This window comes from Sminthopsis crassicaudata, chromosome 5 (genome assembly GCF_048593235.1).
Source record: "Sminthopsis crassicaudata isolate SCR6 chromosome 5, ASM4859323v1, whole genome shotgun sequence".
Taxonomy (NCBI): Eukaryota; Metazoa; Chordata; class Mammalia; order Dasyuromorphia; family Dasyuridae; genus Sminthopsis; species Sminthopsis crassicaudata.
Window position 1 is genome coordinate 122,590,165 of NC_133621.1, and position 16,559 is coordinate 122,606,723.

The 16,559-nt window shown below is 32.2% G+C and overlaps 1 protein-coding gene across 5 annotated transcripts in view; it reads right to left on the reverse strand.

Annotated features, from left to right (window-relative positions):
• PTPRZ1 (protein tyrosine phosphatase receptor type Z1) overlaps positions 1-16,559 on the reverse strand; it is a 224,910-nt gene that overhangs the window by 59,470 nt on the left and 148,881 nt on the right. For 3 of the 5 annotated variants that reach the window (XM_074268133.1, XM_074268132.1, XM_074268134.1), the window contains 2 exons: positions 10,677-10,720; positions 194-3,737 (listed from right to left, as the gene is read on the reverse strand). In XM_074268133.1, the coding sequence (XP_074124234.1) occupies positions 194-3,737; positions 10,677-10,720 (3,588 nt within the window). The remainder of the gene's footprint in view (positions 1-193; positions 3,738-10,676; positions 10,721-16,559) is intronic. The other 2 variants (XM_074268136.1, XM_074268135.1) reach the window with 1 other exon arrangement.

Here is a 16,559-nt window from a genome sequence, read left to right on the forward strand (position 1 = left end):
CAATAAAGTGTTACTTTGACACTTTTGTCTCAGACCCAATTTATAATTTGTCTTGAAAATATACCAGGTTATCCTCCTTTTCATAACACATGTGCTCATATATTATACAATGGCTCTAGTCTGTAGTAGAAGGAAAATATCACATCTAAATGTTGTATGAGTTTAGAAGCACTGAAATCGATTCATAACTAACCTGCCTCAGAAATGTTGAAGACAGATTGACCATTAGTAACAGATGGAGCTGATGCCTGTGGTGATGGAGGAGTTAATTCTGAGTCACCTGCTTGCTGGGTCCCTTCAGTGTCTCTCTCATTTAGATCAGGAAAACTGAAATCTGTTGAAGTCTCATTATCATTAAAACTATCTGAGGTACTTTGACCAGAGCCACTCTCTTCATCACTTGTAAAAATAGCCAAAGACTTAGATTCTGAGGTATCAGAAAATTGGGTATAACCAGTCTGAATAGAATTTCCCACTGTTGTTTCATCACTGTGTTTTGGGGGTATCCTGTTTATTGACGTGAACTGTTCATGACTTCTCTCCATGTCAGGATTTAGCTGACTATCTGAAACTGAACCTGTTGTTTTCATTTCTTCTTCAGATTTTTCCAACGGCAAATACGGGATTAGATTACTCTGATCCACAAAATTGTTCCCTTGAGCCTCTGAATCATCTACTACCTTTTCCTGAGATTCTCTATATGGAATACATGAGATACAATTTTTTACAGATATACCGTCATCATAATCATCAATTTCATCACTATCATCCTTATCATCATTATCACGACCACCAGCAACTACAAAATTAGCAATAGACCTGGTACCCAAGGTTAACTCAGGAGTTGTCTGGGAGGGAACTAAGAACCCAGCTGTAGTTTTAGTGCTTTCAGTGGTAGGAGAGGCAGCTGTAACTGAGACATATGCATTTGGGAAAGGAAGAGCAATGTGATCAATATATTTATGTGTATCGGAAGCAATCAATGTTATAGCAGCTGAAATATCATCAGTAAGGGAACTAATTGTATTATAATTAGGAAATTCATCAGAAGAAATGGGCTTGCTTATATGAGTACTTGGCAGTGTATCAGTGGAGAAATCAGGAGTTGCAACTGCAGGTTCAACTGTGGGAGGAAATGCACTGGTAATCCCCACATCAGTAGACTGAAACCAATCATCATTACTATACACAGAAGGCTCAACTTGGTGTGACATTTCACTTTTAAGTAAAATGGCTGTGACATATTTCTCATTTGCATGAGAAATGGTTAAACCTTGAAGCGAAGCAGTGGGTAGGCTAGAGGTAGGTGATAATACATCAGCAACTGGTATAGAGGTAGAAGGCTGCATGTTTTTACTCGAAGCAGAATCAGATGCCATTGGATGCAATATTGAAGAAGAATTTTTATCAACCATGGAGGTTTCAAGCAATATTGGATCACTAGGCACAGTTGGGACAGTTTTAAGCAGAGTGCCAACATCAGAGGACTGAAAGGAAGTTTGCAGCAAGGCTTCATTGCTTAAGGAAGAGGAGGCCTCAAAAAACAGTGACTGTGTTGGAGACATTTCACTAGAAGCAGCAGCAGAGAAAGCTTGCTCTGAGGTTGCACTAAACATAAGCAAAGTGTCGCCAAAAGCTGGAGATGTAGCATGCAAAGATTGCACTGAAAAGTGACTTTCAGAAATGTGACTAATTTCAGGACCAACAATCTTAGGACTGGGAAGAGAAAAAGACACTGGAAAGATTCCCTCTATATCAGAAACAGGAACTGAAGTTTCCTGCAAAGATACATTTGGCTTAATTACACTGTCATTAGATGTGGGGAGTTCGGGCAGCACTGTACTCTCAGAATGGTAAACCATTTCATTAAAAGAGGAAATCTGCTGTACTGTCTCATCTCCATCACTTTTATGAAGCAGCTTATTAACATCACTAAACACAGATGTTGTAAATGTAAATTCATCTATGGAAACAGGTGAAGTAATGTTAAGTGCTGTCAAGCCATCTGTGTCAGGCAAAAGGAACTCTCTACCAGAGTATGCTCCAGACCAATCCGTGTCACTATCAAGACCCTTTGTAGGCTCCTGGAAAGATTCAGTTTGGGCTATAACAGTAGGCTTAAGCATCAGTACTTTGTTATGGCTGCTAAATAAGGAACCCTGGTGAATGGAATCATGCACAGATACTGTAGCATCATAGGAAGCAGGAAAAGTCTGGAGGGAGGCTTTATCAGGCAAAGCATAAGCAAGTTCAGATATTGTAGAAAATACATGCATCTTTAAATCACTGCTGGATGGTTCAACTTGAGAAAGCATACGGGTTTTATTAAGGGCACCCAATTCATTAGCAAGTACAGATGTCTCTGAAGTAGCTTGAGCAGTCTGATGTGACATCACATCAGAATATTGATCAAGACTGGGCTGTAATAATGAATCAACCTCAGCCATTGGCGAAGAAGCATGCAAGGACACTTTATCACTGGCAACAGCTGGAGGAACTTGTGGAAAGATTTGAGAGACTGTATACAGATGGTGAAACACTTCACTACTGAAGGAAGCAGAGGAATATGGAAGCAAAGGTACATCATCATAGGAAGACAGAGTGGATTCAAATGACACACCGACACTGGGAAATACAGGTGTAGCATGCAAGGTCAGATCACTACCTGAAGCAGCAGGGAGAGTAGTGTCGAGCATTTGATTTTCAGACAACAAAGGGGTGACTAGAGGAAACACTTCACTACTGTAGGAGGATTGGAGAGGTATCTCACCATTGTATCCTGGCTGAGTTGTCTGAGAGAATACATCACTGGCAGCAGAAGCAGATTCGTGGTGACCAGAAGTCGAAGAGAAAGAATGAGGTGTTACCTCAGTAGGGAAGTAAGCAAAAGTAGAATAAGGGGGCATTTCCAAATCCACAGTTGATGTATCCTGGGACACTAATGGGCCGATGAAAGAGGACATTGTAGTGGCTGCTGACTCCTTATTAACTGTATCAGTAGAAGTAGTTTGAGATAACTTCTTATCTAATGTAGCATCGGGATCAGTTGCGAAATCTGTCATATTATGGAACCATAGATTTCCATCAAGAGAAGGACTCTTCAAGGACTCTTCAGAATCTGATGAATTTGAATCTTTGGAAGTATTTTTGGTGTATCCTGGAAGAAGGACATCATAGGAAATGACATATCCATGAGACACATTCTCTGATACAAATGGCCCAGCTGAAGTTGCAGGAACAGATCCTGAAGAATCATCACTACCAGATTCAAATTGAAAGTTGGTTAATAAACTCTCTTCTTCACGACTATCAGTTGACGTTTCTTGGAATTCATATATTAAGATAGGTGAAGAATCTGAAGTCTCAGAGGAACTAATTTGTGAGAAGTGACGAGTAGTTTTAGAACCATCATTTGGAGATAATGAAGTTGTTTCTACAACATCAGTAATATTCGGAGAAATCCAAGAAATATCTTTCTCTTGGGCTGATAATTCAGTCACTGGTTGGTAAGTACTGTAAAAGATCATATTATGGACATCCCTCTCTTCAGAGAATTCACTCTCTTCTGTTAAATACTTATTGGTTTGGGCAATACTGGGCTTTGTCCTCATTTGTTCTCTTTTGAAATTTGATGCAGTAGTAACTTGGGGTTCCTTTCTCTTTATTTGGCTTGTGACACTAGGTGTACTTGGATTTACTGCAGCTTCTGGTTCCATCTCTTCCTCCTCATCTTCTTCCTATAAAAAAGTAAGCAAAAATTCAAACTTTTAAGAAGAATACCTAGGAAATAAGAGAAAAACAGTAAATCAATACTATATCCATATACTTTGCTGTGAAATATTTATTTACTATGAGGATTCAGTTAATGACTTCATATTTGTAAACTACAATCACAGTGAGGCTTAATAAATTTTATATAAGGTACCTTAATTGTGGACTTCCTTTTAATTGAAGAAACTAAATTAATGAACACTACAGTTTTTAAGATGACACTGATTATATTAACTGAGGGTGTTCTTTAAAAAATATAAATTTTATCCCCATGATTCTTTTTTTTTTTTTTTTTTGCTTTCTAATTTTTCTTGCAGTTCTCTTTTTATCCCCATGATTCTAGTAGCAAGTAGTAATTAATTAAATGAACCATGAGATGTCAAATAAACTATTTACTTCTGGATATAATATTGTTATAAATCAATGTTGATTTGTATTTGTATCAGAATTAGAAATTAAGTTATGGGTTAACAAAACAATTTTTATCAGGAAGCATATAAAACAGTAGTGTCAAACTCAAATAGAAATGGGGACCATTAAACCTTGCATAAGGCTCCACTCAGGGAGCATACATACATATTGACTTAAAAACTACAAATTAACATTATCTATATTCTATCGTTATTTGTTTTGTTATTTTCCAATTACATTTCAATCTGGGTAAGGTTACAGGGTGTGAGGACTGTATTTAACAAAATCTGGTTTAGAATATCAATGTGGTGCCTAAACTGAGGTTCTAAAGATAATTTATGAGAATATACCTCAAGTCGCCTAGATATATATGGGGATTGTGAATGCCAAAGCCTAGACTCTATTGTGACTGAATAAGGCGATTTCTGCCTGAAAGTTAATAAAATGTCCAAAAACACTTTGTGCTCTTGTTGTAGATTCATATTGTGAATCTAAACTTATGTGATCCAAAAAACAACAACAACAACAACAAACTAAATAAAAAATAAATCAAGGTATATTTTTGTCACCCAGACTCATGGTATTAGGTGTCTGCATGTGAAATAATTTATAAACCTTGCTATTTTATGGTTTCTAATAATTTTGACATAAATGCCTTGGTCATAAAACTGAAAGGAAGAGTTGACCTGGTGGCAGTAAAATCATAAGTTTGACAAAGGGATCTAATTTGACCAATATATATACAAACACACGGAGAGATGCATTCTATTAAGAGTGTTGTATAGTACTAGACTTAGGGCATGGTTACCTAGGTTCAAACCTAGCTTCAGATCTTTACTACTTTTTTGTCCTTAGTATGTAAAATATGGATACGACTTGCACTACCGACTCCACAAGGCTTTTATTCTAAAGTTTGGGGAACCTTGAAATTCTATTAATTTGTTAAAAAAACTAAGTTTGTTAACCTTATTATCAATGAAATATGCATAGAAAAAAAGTGTTGACAATGTTCTTTTCTTAGGTATTTGTGGAAATACTAAAGTCCTATTCTAAGGCTTCATCCTCTGCACAGAATTAAAATAGGATTTTGGAATTATGCCAGCAGAGAATAAACATTAATGCAGCCATCCATGTACTATGGCTCATTAAGGTTTCAGAATCACAAATTTCAGAGGATTTCATAATAGAATGTACCATAGTAGGATTAGCTTTTTGATCATATTTGATTAAGTGGAGGAATTCCAATCTCTATTTGGGACAGGAGTAGCAACACTGATACAATTAGAGATTCTTGAAGAGTTGATATAAATGTCAACTTTTCCAGTAAAGGCATTCTGTTTAGTAATCAAAATTATAAAAACATAGAACTTCAGAAATTGCTTAGTGTAACCTTCTTCCAAAAGCAAAAATATCTTCAGTAATATTGGTAAATGAACACTTTTAATCATAGGGATATCACTGTCTTTCAAAGAAGCTTCATTTAATTTTTACCTAATTCTAAATGTCAAAAAGTTTCAAAACCTTCCACTCTCTACCATCATCCTTTCTATGTAGAATAATGTATTTTACACTTTGGTCAAAGTAGACTATATGCTATCCATTTTATGTGTCCCGTGTTCTTTTCCTTCCATGTGCTTGTTATTATGACTGAATGCCCTTTTATCTTCTCACCTGCTGCATATATGTGTGTATATATATTTGTGTGTGTGTGTGTATATATATATACACACACAAACATACATATATATAATATGGACAAATGGGGGATAAAGTCACTGCTTAAATACCTCCAGTGAGGTAGGTACCTACTTCTTCCTAAGGTAAGCCAGTGAGCTGTACTTTTGCATAGTTCTAACGGCAAAAAATATTTTCCTTACATTAATTCTAAATTTATTTATCTTTCCCATACAGAAAACCTAGTTTTGTTCTCTGGGGTGAGGTAGAATAAGTTAAATGATGTTTCTTTGTGACACTCTACACATACATGAAAAGAGAGGTGTCATGTATTTCTCAAGTCTTTTCTTCTCCAAGCTACAAATCCCTTCTTCCTTCAATTTATTTTCACACTATGCAATTGCAAGATTCTTACCCATGTTTGTTCTCTTCCAGATTTTATCTAGTGTATCAATATTCTTTCTGAAATGTGGTGGCCAGACCTGAATGATATATACCAGAGGAGAGGTATACCCTCTCTCTCAAGTTTCCAGATTTCCCAAGGCAGTAAAAGACCTTTTCTTACTTGGGCCTTATATCGTACTTTCCTCCTTTTTTATTTACTTGCATATCATTTTATATTACAGGAATCTATGTTTTCTGCGTTATCCCTTTATTAGACTGTGAGCTCAGTAAGGGGCAAGGACTATCTTATTTAATCCTATTTATTAATCTCAAAGAAATTCAGATTTGGTCTGTCCAAAATAGAATATAGAATATTTGTTGCTTTTCTTGATTTGGACCTATTGACACAGCATAAATTTTCATTAGTCCCATTTAGCAGAAATGTCATACTATTCAGATGGAGTTTGTGGTCAATGAAAATCCTCAGACATTTTCATAAAAAATATTGTTAAATGAGTTCTCTTCACTCATTATTAATGTAATTTAAGCAAAAAATGCCTTTATGCTACACATCCATTAAATTTATTTTTGATTGTGTTGCTCTATGATTCGAACCTGTTGTGATATTCAAATGGTAATTCTATCATACAAAGTATTTATCATCCCTTCTAGCTTTGTGTCATTCCCAAAGTTGACTGCCATGCCTTCTATATCTTTATCTGAGTAATTGACGAAAGTATTTAATTGATCAGGCCCAAGGAAAGAACAGTATGGCTTACAACAAGAACCCTATATTTTTTTGACTGCTGATAATTCCGTACTCTGGTTATTTAATCAAATATAAAATTAGCTAATTTGTCAACATTCATCCAAAGTCATATTATTCCAATTTATCCACAAAGAAATTAAGAGATGTTCTCTTTGCTGAAATTCAAAGACTCTGTTTGCAATTTCCTATATACCAGTCTGGAAAACCTATCAAATTATGAAATAAGGCAAAGTTTGGAACACTTTTTTTAAATAAATCAATACAGATCATATTAATTTCCATTTACTTTATTGCTCCTTCTGTTTTACAAATAATGAAACTATCAAGTCAGCCAAATCAAGCCAGATCTGGTAGCAGAATGAAACTCAGATGTTAGAACAGTTGAATCCTCTTGTCATTTTATCTTGTCTTGGATAGTTGTGTGCTCTATTTTAGGAAGGTATCAACCAATTTTTTTCTATCTAGGTGGTCTCCAGTGAAAATGTTATTTTTTTTCACGTTCACCTAGTTTCTATTCCCATTTCCATGGATTCCCATACTTGCATATCTTCTTAATATATAGTAATACTACCCTTTTTCTTCTATTAACTATCTGTTTTGTATAACTTCCACATTCTGTTCATCAATCATTTTCTACCAAGTGACATCATATGTTTGTGATGAGATTGTAGTAGCCTTTTGTAGTTAAAAGTAAAGTTCACTTAGTTTATTATCTCTATTCTGTGTTTTGGTGACAACTGTCTTGAAATATTCTCAATTATTTTCTATTTTGTTTCTTCTTGAGAATTATATATTATCCTACTGCTAGAGAGTGAATTCCATAAGGATAGAGACTCTTATTTAAAATGATTTTTTTAATCTCAGTTATCCAAATATGATCTATTCAGTATTCCTTTGCTATTAATGTCTCTTTTAAGTTACATCTATTGTCTCCAAGTATATGATTTTTTCTATTTTGATGACATATCTTTCCATTTTTCCTCTGTAATTTCATTTCAGTTTTTTATTTAACCTCTTTCAGGTATATTCTTTCACATTAATGTCAAAATATGCAATTTTGACATTATATAGTTTAATAAAGGTTTTTAAAAATCTTGAATAAAAGGTAAGATCTCACATCTATATTTAACTGGAAAAAGTGGCCATAATCTTCCAAAGTCATGATCTTCAACATCAAGATACGATGAAAATACCCATGTATCTCCAAGTCTTTTATTTTTCCTGCTCAGGACTTCAGAAATACTAGTTTGATTTCAGATTGTTTCTTTCTTTATTTCTCAAAAGAAAGGCGTTGAAGTTATAAGTAGATAATCCTTGTATATCTCAACTCCATTATATCTCTCTAGGTAACCAGGTCAGGCCTATATGCAAATATCACTCTACATTTCAGGAAAATCACTAAATACCCTGATGCCACTCTTCATCTTAGATGTGATAATATAACTCCTATCACTTGCTAGGATTGGTGCATTATCCTTACTTAGTTTTTCAATGAGCATAGTGCCATTTCTTCTTCAGAAAGTCTGGATTTATTCTCTACTATTATATATCATATCCTAAATATCACACTCAGAATGTATATTCAATGGGATAAAACTTCTCTTTCTCCTCTCTTTTACTTTCCTTTACTCATTATCCATTATTCATCCTAATTATTTTACTTTCCTTAAATCTCATTTCAAATTTTCTTCTTTTCCCTTCATGGGTTTATCTTCAATCCCATCAAAGAATGGAGAGGAAATTTTCAAGTCCTTTAGTCTTCTCACAGAGAAACTAGCCCATACTTATAGCATAATTAATGCTGTAATTAATATTGTAACTCAATGCTGTAATGTATCCATCTTGGAAAGAAATACAGACATAATAAATACAAATTTAACAGTGTCCATTCATCATAACTATGCAAATAAATCATATAATTTCATGTGGCTTCCTCATCAAAACCAGCTATTTTAAATTAAGGGTTTACTTTCATAATGAGAGCTAATATGCTTTGCAGTATTGCCACAAATGTTCAACAAAATATAATACTATTAAAAAAGATAATCATATTATGCATATTGTACACATTTAATGGCATAATGTATGTAAAATGTTTTGTAAACATTTAAGAACTATATAAATATAAGCAAAAAGAAACCTTTTAAACTTACTTTTTGAACAATTCATGACTGTATGCATGCACCGATGGGATATTGAGGACTGAAACAATACTAATTACTGCTATAAATTTAACAGATCAAGAATTCAAGATTCTATTTAATATATCAGTACTAGAATTTTATAAGATTATATAGACCCTTACTATGAAATACAAAAATGTTAAATTATGATTTATTATAAAAACGCAAATAGTATCATTCATTAGAGAGATACTATAGCACAATGAGAAGACAGTCTTTGGAATCAACAAGATCCACAAGTCTTGTCCCTTGCAAATACTGGTTGCAGGAAGATGAGCAAGACAGTTCAGATCTTCAGTGCTTCAAGGTAACTCTCTAAGACTATAATTTACAAATTAATTACTAGTTTTCATTTGCAGGAGGATTTCCTAACTGGTTGCATGTCATTGCAGGGAAAAAAAATTATTTACTAAAAGGTACCAATTGCTATAATAAAAGGAGAATATTCTAGTCCAAATAAACCAATGATTAGAATTGACTATAATATAAACATAATGAATTTTCTGATTGTTTTGTTTTAGGAAAAAATGTCTTTTCTGAATTTTAATGAAGATATGTGTTTAGATAATTGATCTAACTTTATGCTTATGAGATATGTATGCATATAAATATATACACAATTCATACCTACATCCACATATGCATTCATCTATACATGCATACATATATCTAAATCTATATTTATATGTATTTGTCTGTGATAGTAGAAGAGAAAGTACAGAACTCTACTGGGAGGAGATGCCTCATTTGGTAAGTCCCTCTTAATCAGTGAAATCATACCCCTATTTCCTATCCCTATCTCTATATTTCTTAAGTATTTCTCTTCCTAATTTTTAACTTAATACAAAAATTATTAGTATTGTCATGATAGCGTAGTTTAGTAAATCCAAAGTATTCTGTAAGTTGGTCTGCTATTATAAATTCATTAAAAGTAACACATAAAAAGGACAATTTGTACAAGCAATAGAAATACTCATGTATATATAATGTAAATTTATATGCTTATATATTCTTGATCACATTAACTATTAAGGCATCTGATATACCAATGTAAAGTCATCTATCTAAATAATTGTTAAGATATTATAAGCCAAAATATGTTCCCCAAATTTTAAAAAGGTATGAATTGAGAATAATAGTCTAAGTTCAAAGTTAAATATTTAAATATAAGTTATGTCTATTTATATATATATATATATATATATATATATAAAGTAGTTTTTAATGCTAGTGACAGAGATATGTATAGTTCCTCAAAAAGAAGAAATGAAACCTGTAACTGCCTTTGGTAATATGAAGTGGACCCCTTCTTACTACAAATAATAACAAGCACAATATTAACTTATTTCAAATAATAAAAAATACCTTTAATTATTAGTTTAACAATTATATGAATCCTTTTCCTTAATTCAAAATTTTTGTTTTTTTAATTAGGTTTCTTAAAGAAAAAAGATGAACATAAAAATTGACCTTAAAAAATATACCTTGAATAATTCTCCTGTTTCAATGAATTCAGGAAGATCAAACTCTAAAATTAAAACATAATAATAATAATAATAAGTATCACAACTCCCAATTCAATATTTCAATCTTTTGAACTTATATTTTGTTTGTAAGAGGGGGTAACAATATATAAAGACACAGGATATTTCACTATTAAAATGAAAAAGCCAAAATTTCCCATGTAAATTTCCATGTTTATATAATAATACATTAAAAAATCATTCCCTCACTCTCAGTGTGGCAAATGAATAGAAAAAGGTGATGATATGAAACTGCTGTTAAGTGTATAAGAAAACCAAAAGAGTATTTTTCAAGTAAATAAAAGTGAAGAATTATTTTCATTCTAAGTAATGTTTATAAAGAACTTGGTTTGTTTATGTACCAGAGCCTTACTGGATAATTTGTTCAATTAGTTCTATATGCAAACTTTTTCTCTTTTCCTAAACTAAGAGAAAATTGATATTTTGCCCATTATAAGGTTTCCTGAAGTCACCATGATTATCATAGCACCCATAAAATAACTGAGGCCATGTTTTGAGTTCTGAACACTGAAAATTTAAGTGAATTTCAAGATTTAATCCTGTGAAGTATTGAAAAAGTATCTGGGTTTAAAACCTGTTTTTGACAATATATAAGCAAACTACTTAATTTCTTTGAACCTCAATAAGAAAGAGATAATAAAATGTGTGCTGCATACCTTATAGATTGATGAAAAATAATTGTGTAAATGTGTTATTATTCCAATTATTACTAAACCTCAGAGACAGTGAGAATGAGACCCATTCCACTTATTTTATATCAATAAAAATATACAGGTAGTACCTCTATATGCAAAATTGAACAACTAAGTTCAAAAGATATTATCAGCCTATCAGAATAAATACACTTTTATTAATAGACACTCACAGAACTAACTGATAATCATAAGCAAGCCATAGAACTGACAGCATTTAAAAGAACATGGGAGCTAGCCCTCCTTTTTTTAAACTGAATAAAAGGTCATAATTGCTCAAATCATTGGGAAGGTAGTAGGAATTTCCTCATTTCTAAAGATGCCAAAAAATTGGTAGTGAATATTATTAGTTTCTCTTTTTCACCTTACATAAAAAATCCTTCTTGACAAAGAGGGCAATAATATAGGATTATTTTTCTCTTAATCCAAAGAGTTTTTAATAAGCATCCTGTTCTTGCTTATCCCCATCCACCTCTGCCATCATATTCTTTTACCTGTTCACCTCAAATTCTTGATCCTAGAGTGATTGTTATGACTTAGAATAATTTTCAGATCTTTTCCCTTCTGTCCTTACCAAGACACTATCCTTTTTTTCCCTACAACTTTTCCAGAAGGTTTCTATCTCTTCATTTACTCTTCTCATCTTCCACCTTCTCCTTATGTTTTTATGTCCTTTTTTCTTCATCTTCAACTTGCCTCCACTCTGGGAGGAAAAAAAAATGACCAAACTCCTTTCACATCAATGTTTCTTTTAGTGATGTCATATTTGTCTTGTCCATGCAAGACTTAAGATAAGAAGCTGTAACTGAATAATATTTTACTTTGAATCCTCAGAATTTAGCATAGTGCCTTGTTACAAAGTGTTTAATATTTGTTGAATTGAAGTGAATAATATTTTAAGAACAACAATATATATGTGTGTAATTGAATGGTTATAAAACATTTTAAAATTTCCTGAATGACATTTTATGTATTAAACAGTCTAAAGTGAAATGCAAATTCTACTAAATATTCCAATGATAGCTTTAAATTTCTAATAAAATTAGTATTGTTTGTGTTGTAAAGAAAAATGAATTACATTAATTTTTATAAAGACATTTTTACTTATTAAATAATTTTTGAAAATTAGAAACATTTTAAAAAGTTGAGAAGCTTACAAATATGAAACAAAAAAGGTGTTCATCCCATCCCATCCCCAGGTAATACATAGGTAGTAGTAGATCAATGAAGTAAATATTTTCAGTTACTCACCTGGTGCATATTGTTCCTTGCCTTTCACTATTCCCAAAGCCATTAAACACCACCCACACCCTTCCATCCAAGAATTTATCAAGTGACAAAAATGTCTTAATTAAATATTTCTTCTTTTGTTAAAAATCAATGATGTACAACTTGGAAGTGGACTTTTAAAAAATGTTATCCTTTTAACTTCTGTACTTTTAACATATCTATGTCTTTACAAATTCCAAGGAACCTTGAAATGTGATGTTTTCAAAAAGAGTACAATTCATTGCTCAGGTAATTTCTAAGAAGGCTTCCTAAAAAAGAATAAAGGTTTGCTGGGAAAATTAGAACAGCTGGTTATTCTTATAAAATAAGCCAAAGAAATAAATAATTAAACCTCCTTAAGTCAAGAATTTGATTCACATTTAAATAATTTTTAAAATTATACTTTACATTTTAACACCATTGTTTAATGCTGAGTGATGTATTTGTTATATTGTATTAGAAAAAAGAATAATTAATCTTACCTCTTTTTCTGATGATTCTGGGGAAAAATAAAATCATGACAACATTCCCTGGCTTTTCAACATGTTTAGGGTAAAATCTCAAAATAAGTTATTTATCAAAATATTAAAAAACACATTTTTGGAATACATTTTGGAAGAAATCTCTCATAGGAGAAGAAGGATCAAGTACCAAGGATGACAGTCAATGGATAGCTCACCAAACTAAAACACCTCCTACTTGGAGGTCAAGGACTTGACTAGGCAGCAGTGCAGCTAGCTGGACCAAGATGCAAATGGCAATCACAGGACTGCTGATTCTGTAGTTCAGTAGATCTGCTGCTACATCATGAAGAGCAGTGACGGATTTGACTACAGAAATAACTTTGTAATATGATTTTTATGAGTATGGAAAAATGTTTATTAATGGAAATAATGCATTTTACCACTACATTTTAAAAGTTTATATGTGGCTTTATATTCATATTATCAATCTACACTGTTTGAGTTTTCTGAAAGTTTTGCTAAAAGGGAAATTTAAAATACAAATTATAGAGCTATATTAATATTTATGACTTGATAAAAGTGACTTTCCTCAGGTAGTCCTTGAAATGTTTGACTTTGTTGTTTATAGCCATAAAAATGGGCAACATATGGGGACTCTGGTTCCATTTTGGGTAAACACAAAAGTTTATAGCTATCTCACTGTGGTGTACTTTAAGTTCAAGCTGGCTATCAGACTAAGAAAACTTCATATTGATGAGAATAAATTCCCTACAAATTCCCATCTAAGACAAGTTTTGTTTTACATGACCCTGTACTTTACCTCAGAATTGAGGGAACAGATTAGAATACAAAGATGCATTGGAACCACCCACCCATTCAGAGATCCTCTGCATTAGACCTTCAAGGCTAAAATGAGTTCCAAAATACCATACCTGAAAAGTCTGGGACCCTGAAGCCATAATACAAGTTATAGGAATTCAAGCTAACAGCATCTTAGAGACTTAACCTGACAGTAATCAGACTCTGATCTGCTAATTCCCCAAAATGTACAGATTAGCACTTATGTTAGTGTGACTTTGGCATTCCCTGGACACTTTTATAATGTTATATAACATAAATGTTACGTAGGTCTCAAGTTTCCTGGACTTCAGGAGGATAAATTATAATAATTTCAGAATAATAAGGCTGAATAAATAAAATTTTAATTTTGGTATCCTACATAATTCTCCTTTTGATTTGTGTGCTAACTGAAATAAAGCTAAGTGTTCATTCTGATTTTGTATTTTGCTGTTTGTAAAACTGGATTTTCAAAAAAAATTCTAACATGTTAGTAACACATCAACATTCCATAACACAAAAAGCAACACTGATGAAGGTTGGCAAGCAAGGCTTATTTAATTGTTTGAAGGTAAGCCAAATTTTACAGTGCAGAAGTTAAAAGCAAATGTTGATCGCAATGTCTTCAAACTGTGATTTTCAATAGCATTCTAAAATAAACACCAACAATAGGGTGGTACAGTCAAGAAGGACAGATGTGGAGTGATTTAACAAAGACAATCTGTGTATACTCGCAAGCACTTGTTAACAGGAACACATGGTGACCAAATACACCCATGCATTTAAATTAAACACATATAAACAAAGCTCTGAAAAATATGTATTCTCTACAATCTGCTCTGTATATTCAGAATAGTTCTAGATTATACAATCACAAATTAGCAAAAGAATCTTAGTTACTAGTGAAATGAAAATGCTTATGGTTTCTGGATTCAAATGCATCAGTTCATATGAAAACAGTAAAGAAAGATACCTTTTAAAAGATGGTTGACTTTCATTATATTTTTTTAAAGTTTTGCTTTTTGAAATGAAATTGTGCATTCAATTTTATAATAAATTTAAATGTATAAACAATACTCAATGGACATGGAATCTGCATAAGACAACAACATGTGATTAAAATGCACAAGCCCCAAACTGGACAGACTACTCAGAAATTTAAATGTGAACTCTTCCAGGGCTGATTCTTCCTCTATATATCTTTATTGAAAACAAAAGTTTTTAATGTATATGAAATCTAAGCTAGAAAGAGTAAAACAGATCAAAAATTACTTCTATAAAAAATACAAATCAGTAAAACACAATAGTTATAAGGTAAAGTACTTCTATAATAATAACAGTACAATTCTATATTCCTTTACAAGGTTATTGACCTATGATTGAGATTAACAAAATGGAAGGTTACCAATAAGAAAGGCCTAATCGGCAGTATGAAGTATAAAGGGAGTTTTCAAAGCTGGGATTAACATTAGTCAGATAATCCTAAAATATACAAATATCATAGACACTCATAACTGCTTTATAATACTGTAGGGCTTAAAATTCTTATATATCCTATGGAAATAATGTTGAAAATAAGACAATTTCAAATATTACAGTGCAATGTATAATTAAAACTATTGCAGATGCTAAGGGATGTGATGCATTTTGTGCTGATGAAGTCTAAATATAATAACAATAGCTAGCATTTATATATTGCTTAGAAGTTTGCAAAGTGCAGTAAGAGCAGAAAGACCCCCAATACTCAGTAAAGAAAGCCTTGCATTAAAGGTAACAGGATAGAAAAGGTAAGGAAAGAATCCAATTTAGTTCATAAAAATTTGGCTTTTAGCAGGTCCCCACAAAGAATGAATCATCCAAAACACATGCCATTTCTTAAAAGTGAAATTTTTAGATAAATGCTTTATAGGCAAACACACAGAGACACAAAGAGAGACATTAGGTGATGTGTCCAAGCTACCATTTCAATATGGTGATGTTTGAAACTGTCCAGATCCTTTGAGTAAAGAATGAAGATTAAGTTGCAATATTCATAATCTTGTGTGAAATAGTATTGTAGACACAAGCACAGAACTTGCCCAGGATTCAGGAATCTTGTAGCTTATTTGAGCCAATACAAACTCAGTTCAAAAGATCATTCAGAAACCATTCTTCTACAGAAAAGAAATATTTGACCTCGCTGGAGGTTTAAATGTCTAGCATGATGAACATGATATGTAAAAGCATAAACACAATCTCAATTTTAAAAATTTCTTTGAAAAATATATATGAATTAAAATACAGTATAAAATAATATGGATTAAAATAGAACTCATGACATTTAAATTAAATATATAATGAAGCAAATCTGACATACTCTAAAAACACACAAGGGGAGGAAAAATGAAGAATTTATTACTTCATATCCCACTCACTTATATGATCTCCATAATACTGCTATTCATAATCCTATTTTAGGTGGTGTAGTAAGCAAAACTTTGTTAAAATGGTTAGGAGTTATGACAAATTAACTTGATATACCTAATTTTAAATATCATTTTATACTAAAAACATTCTTATGT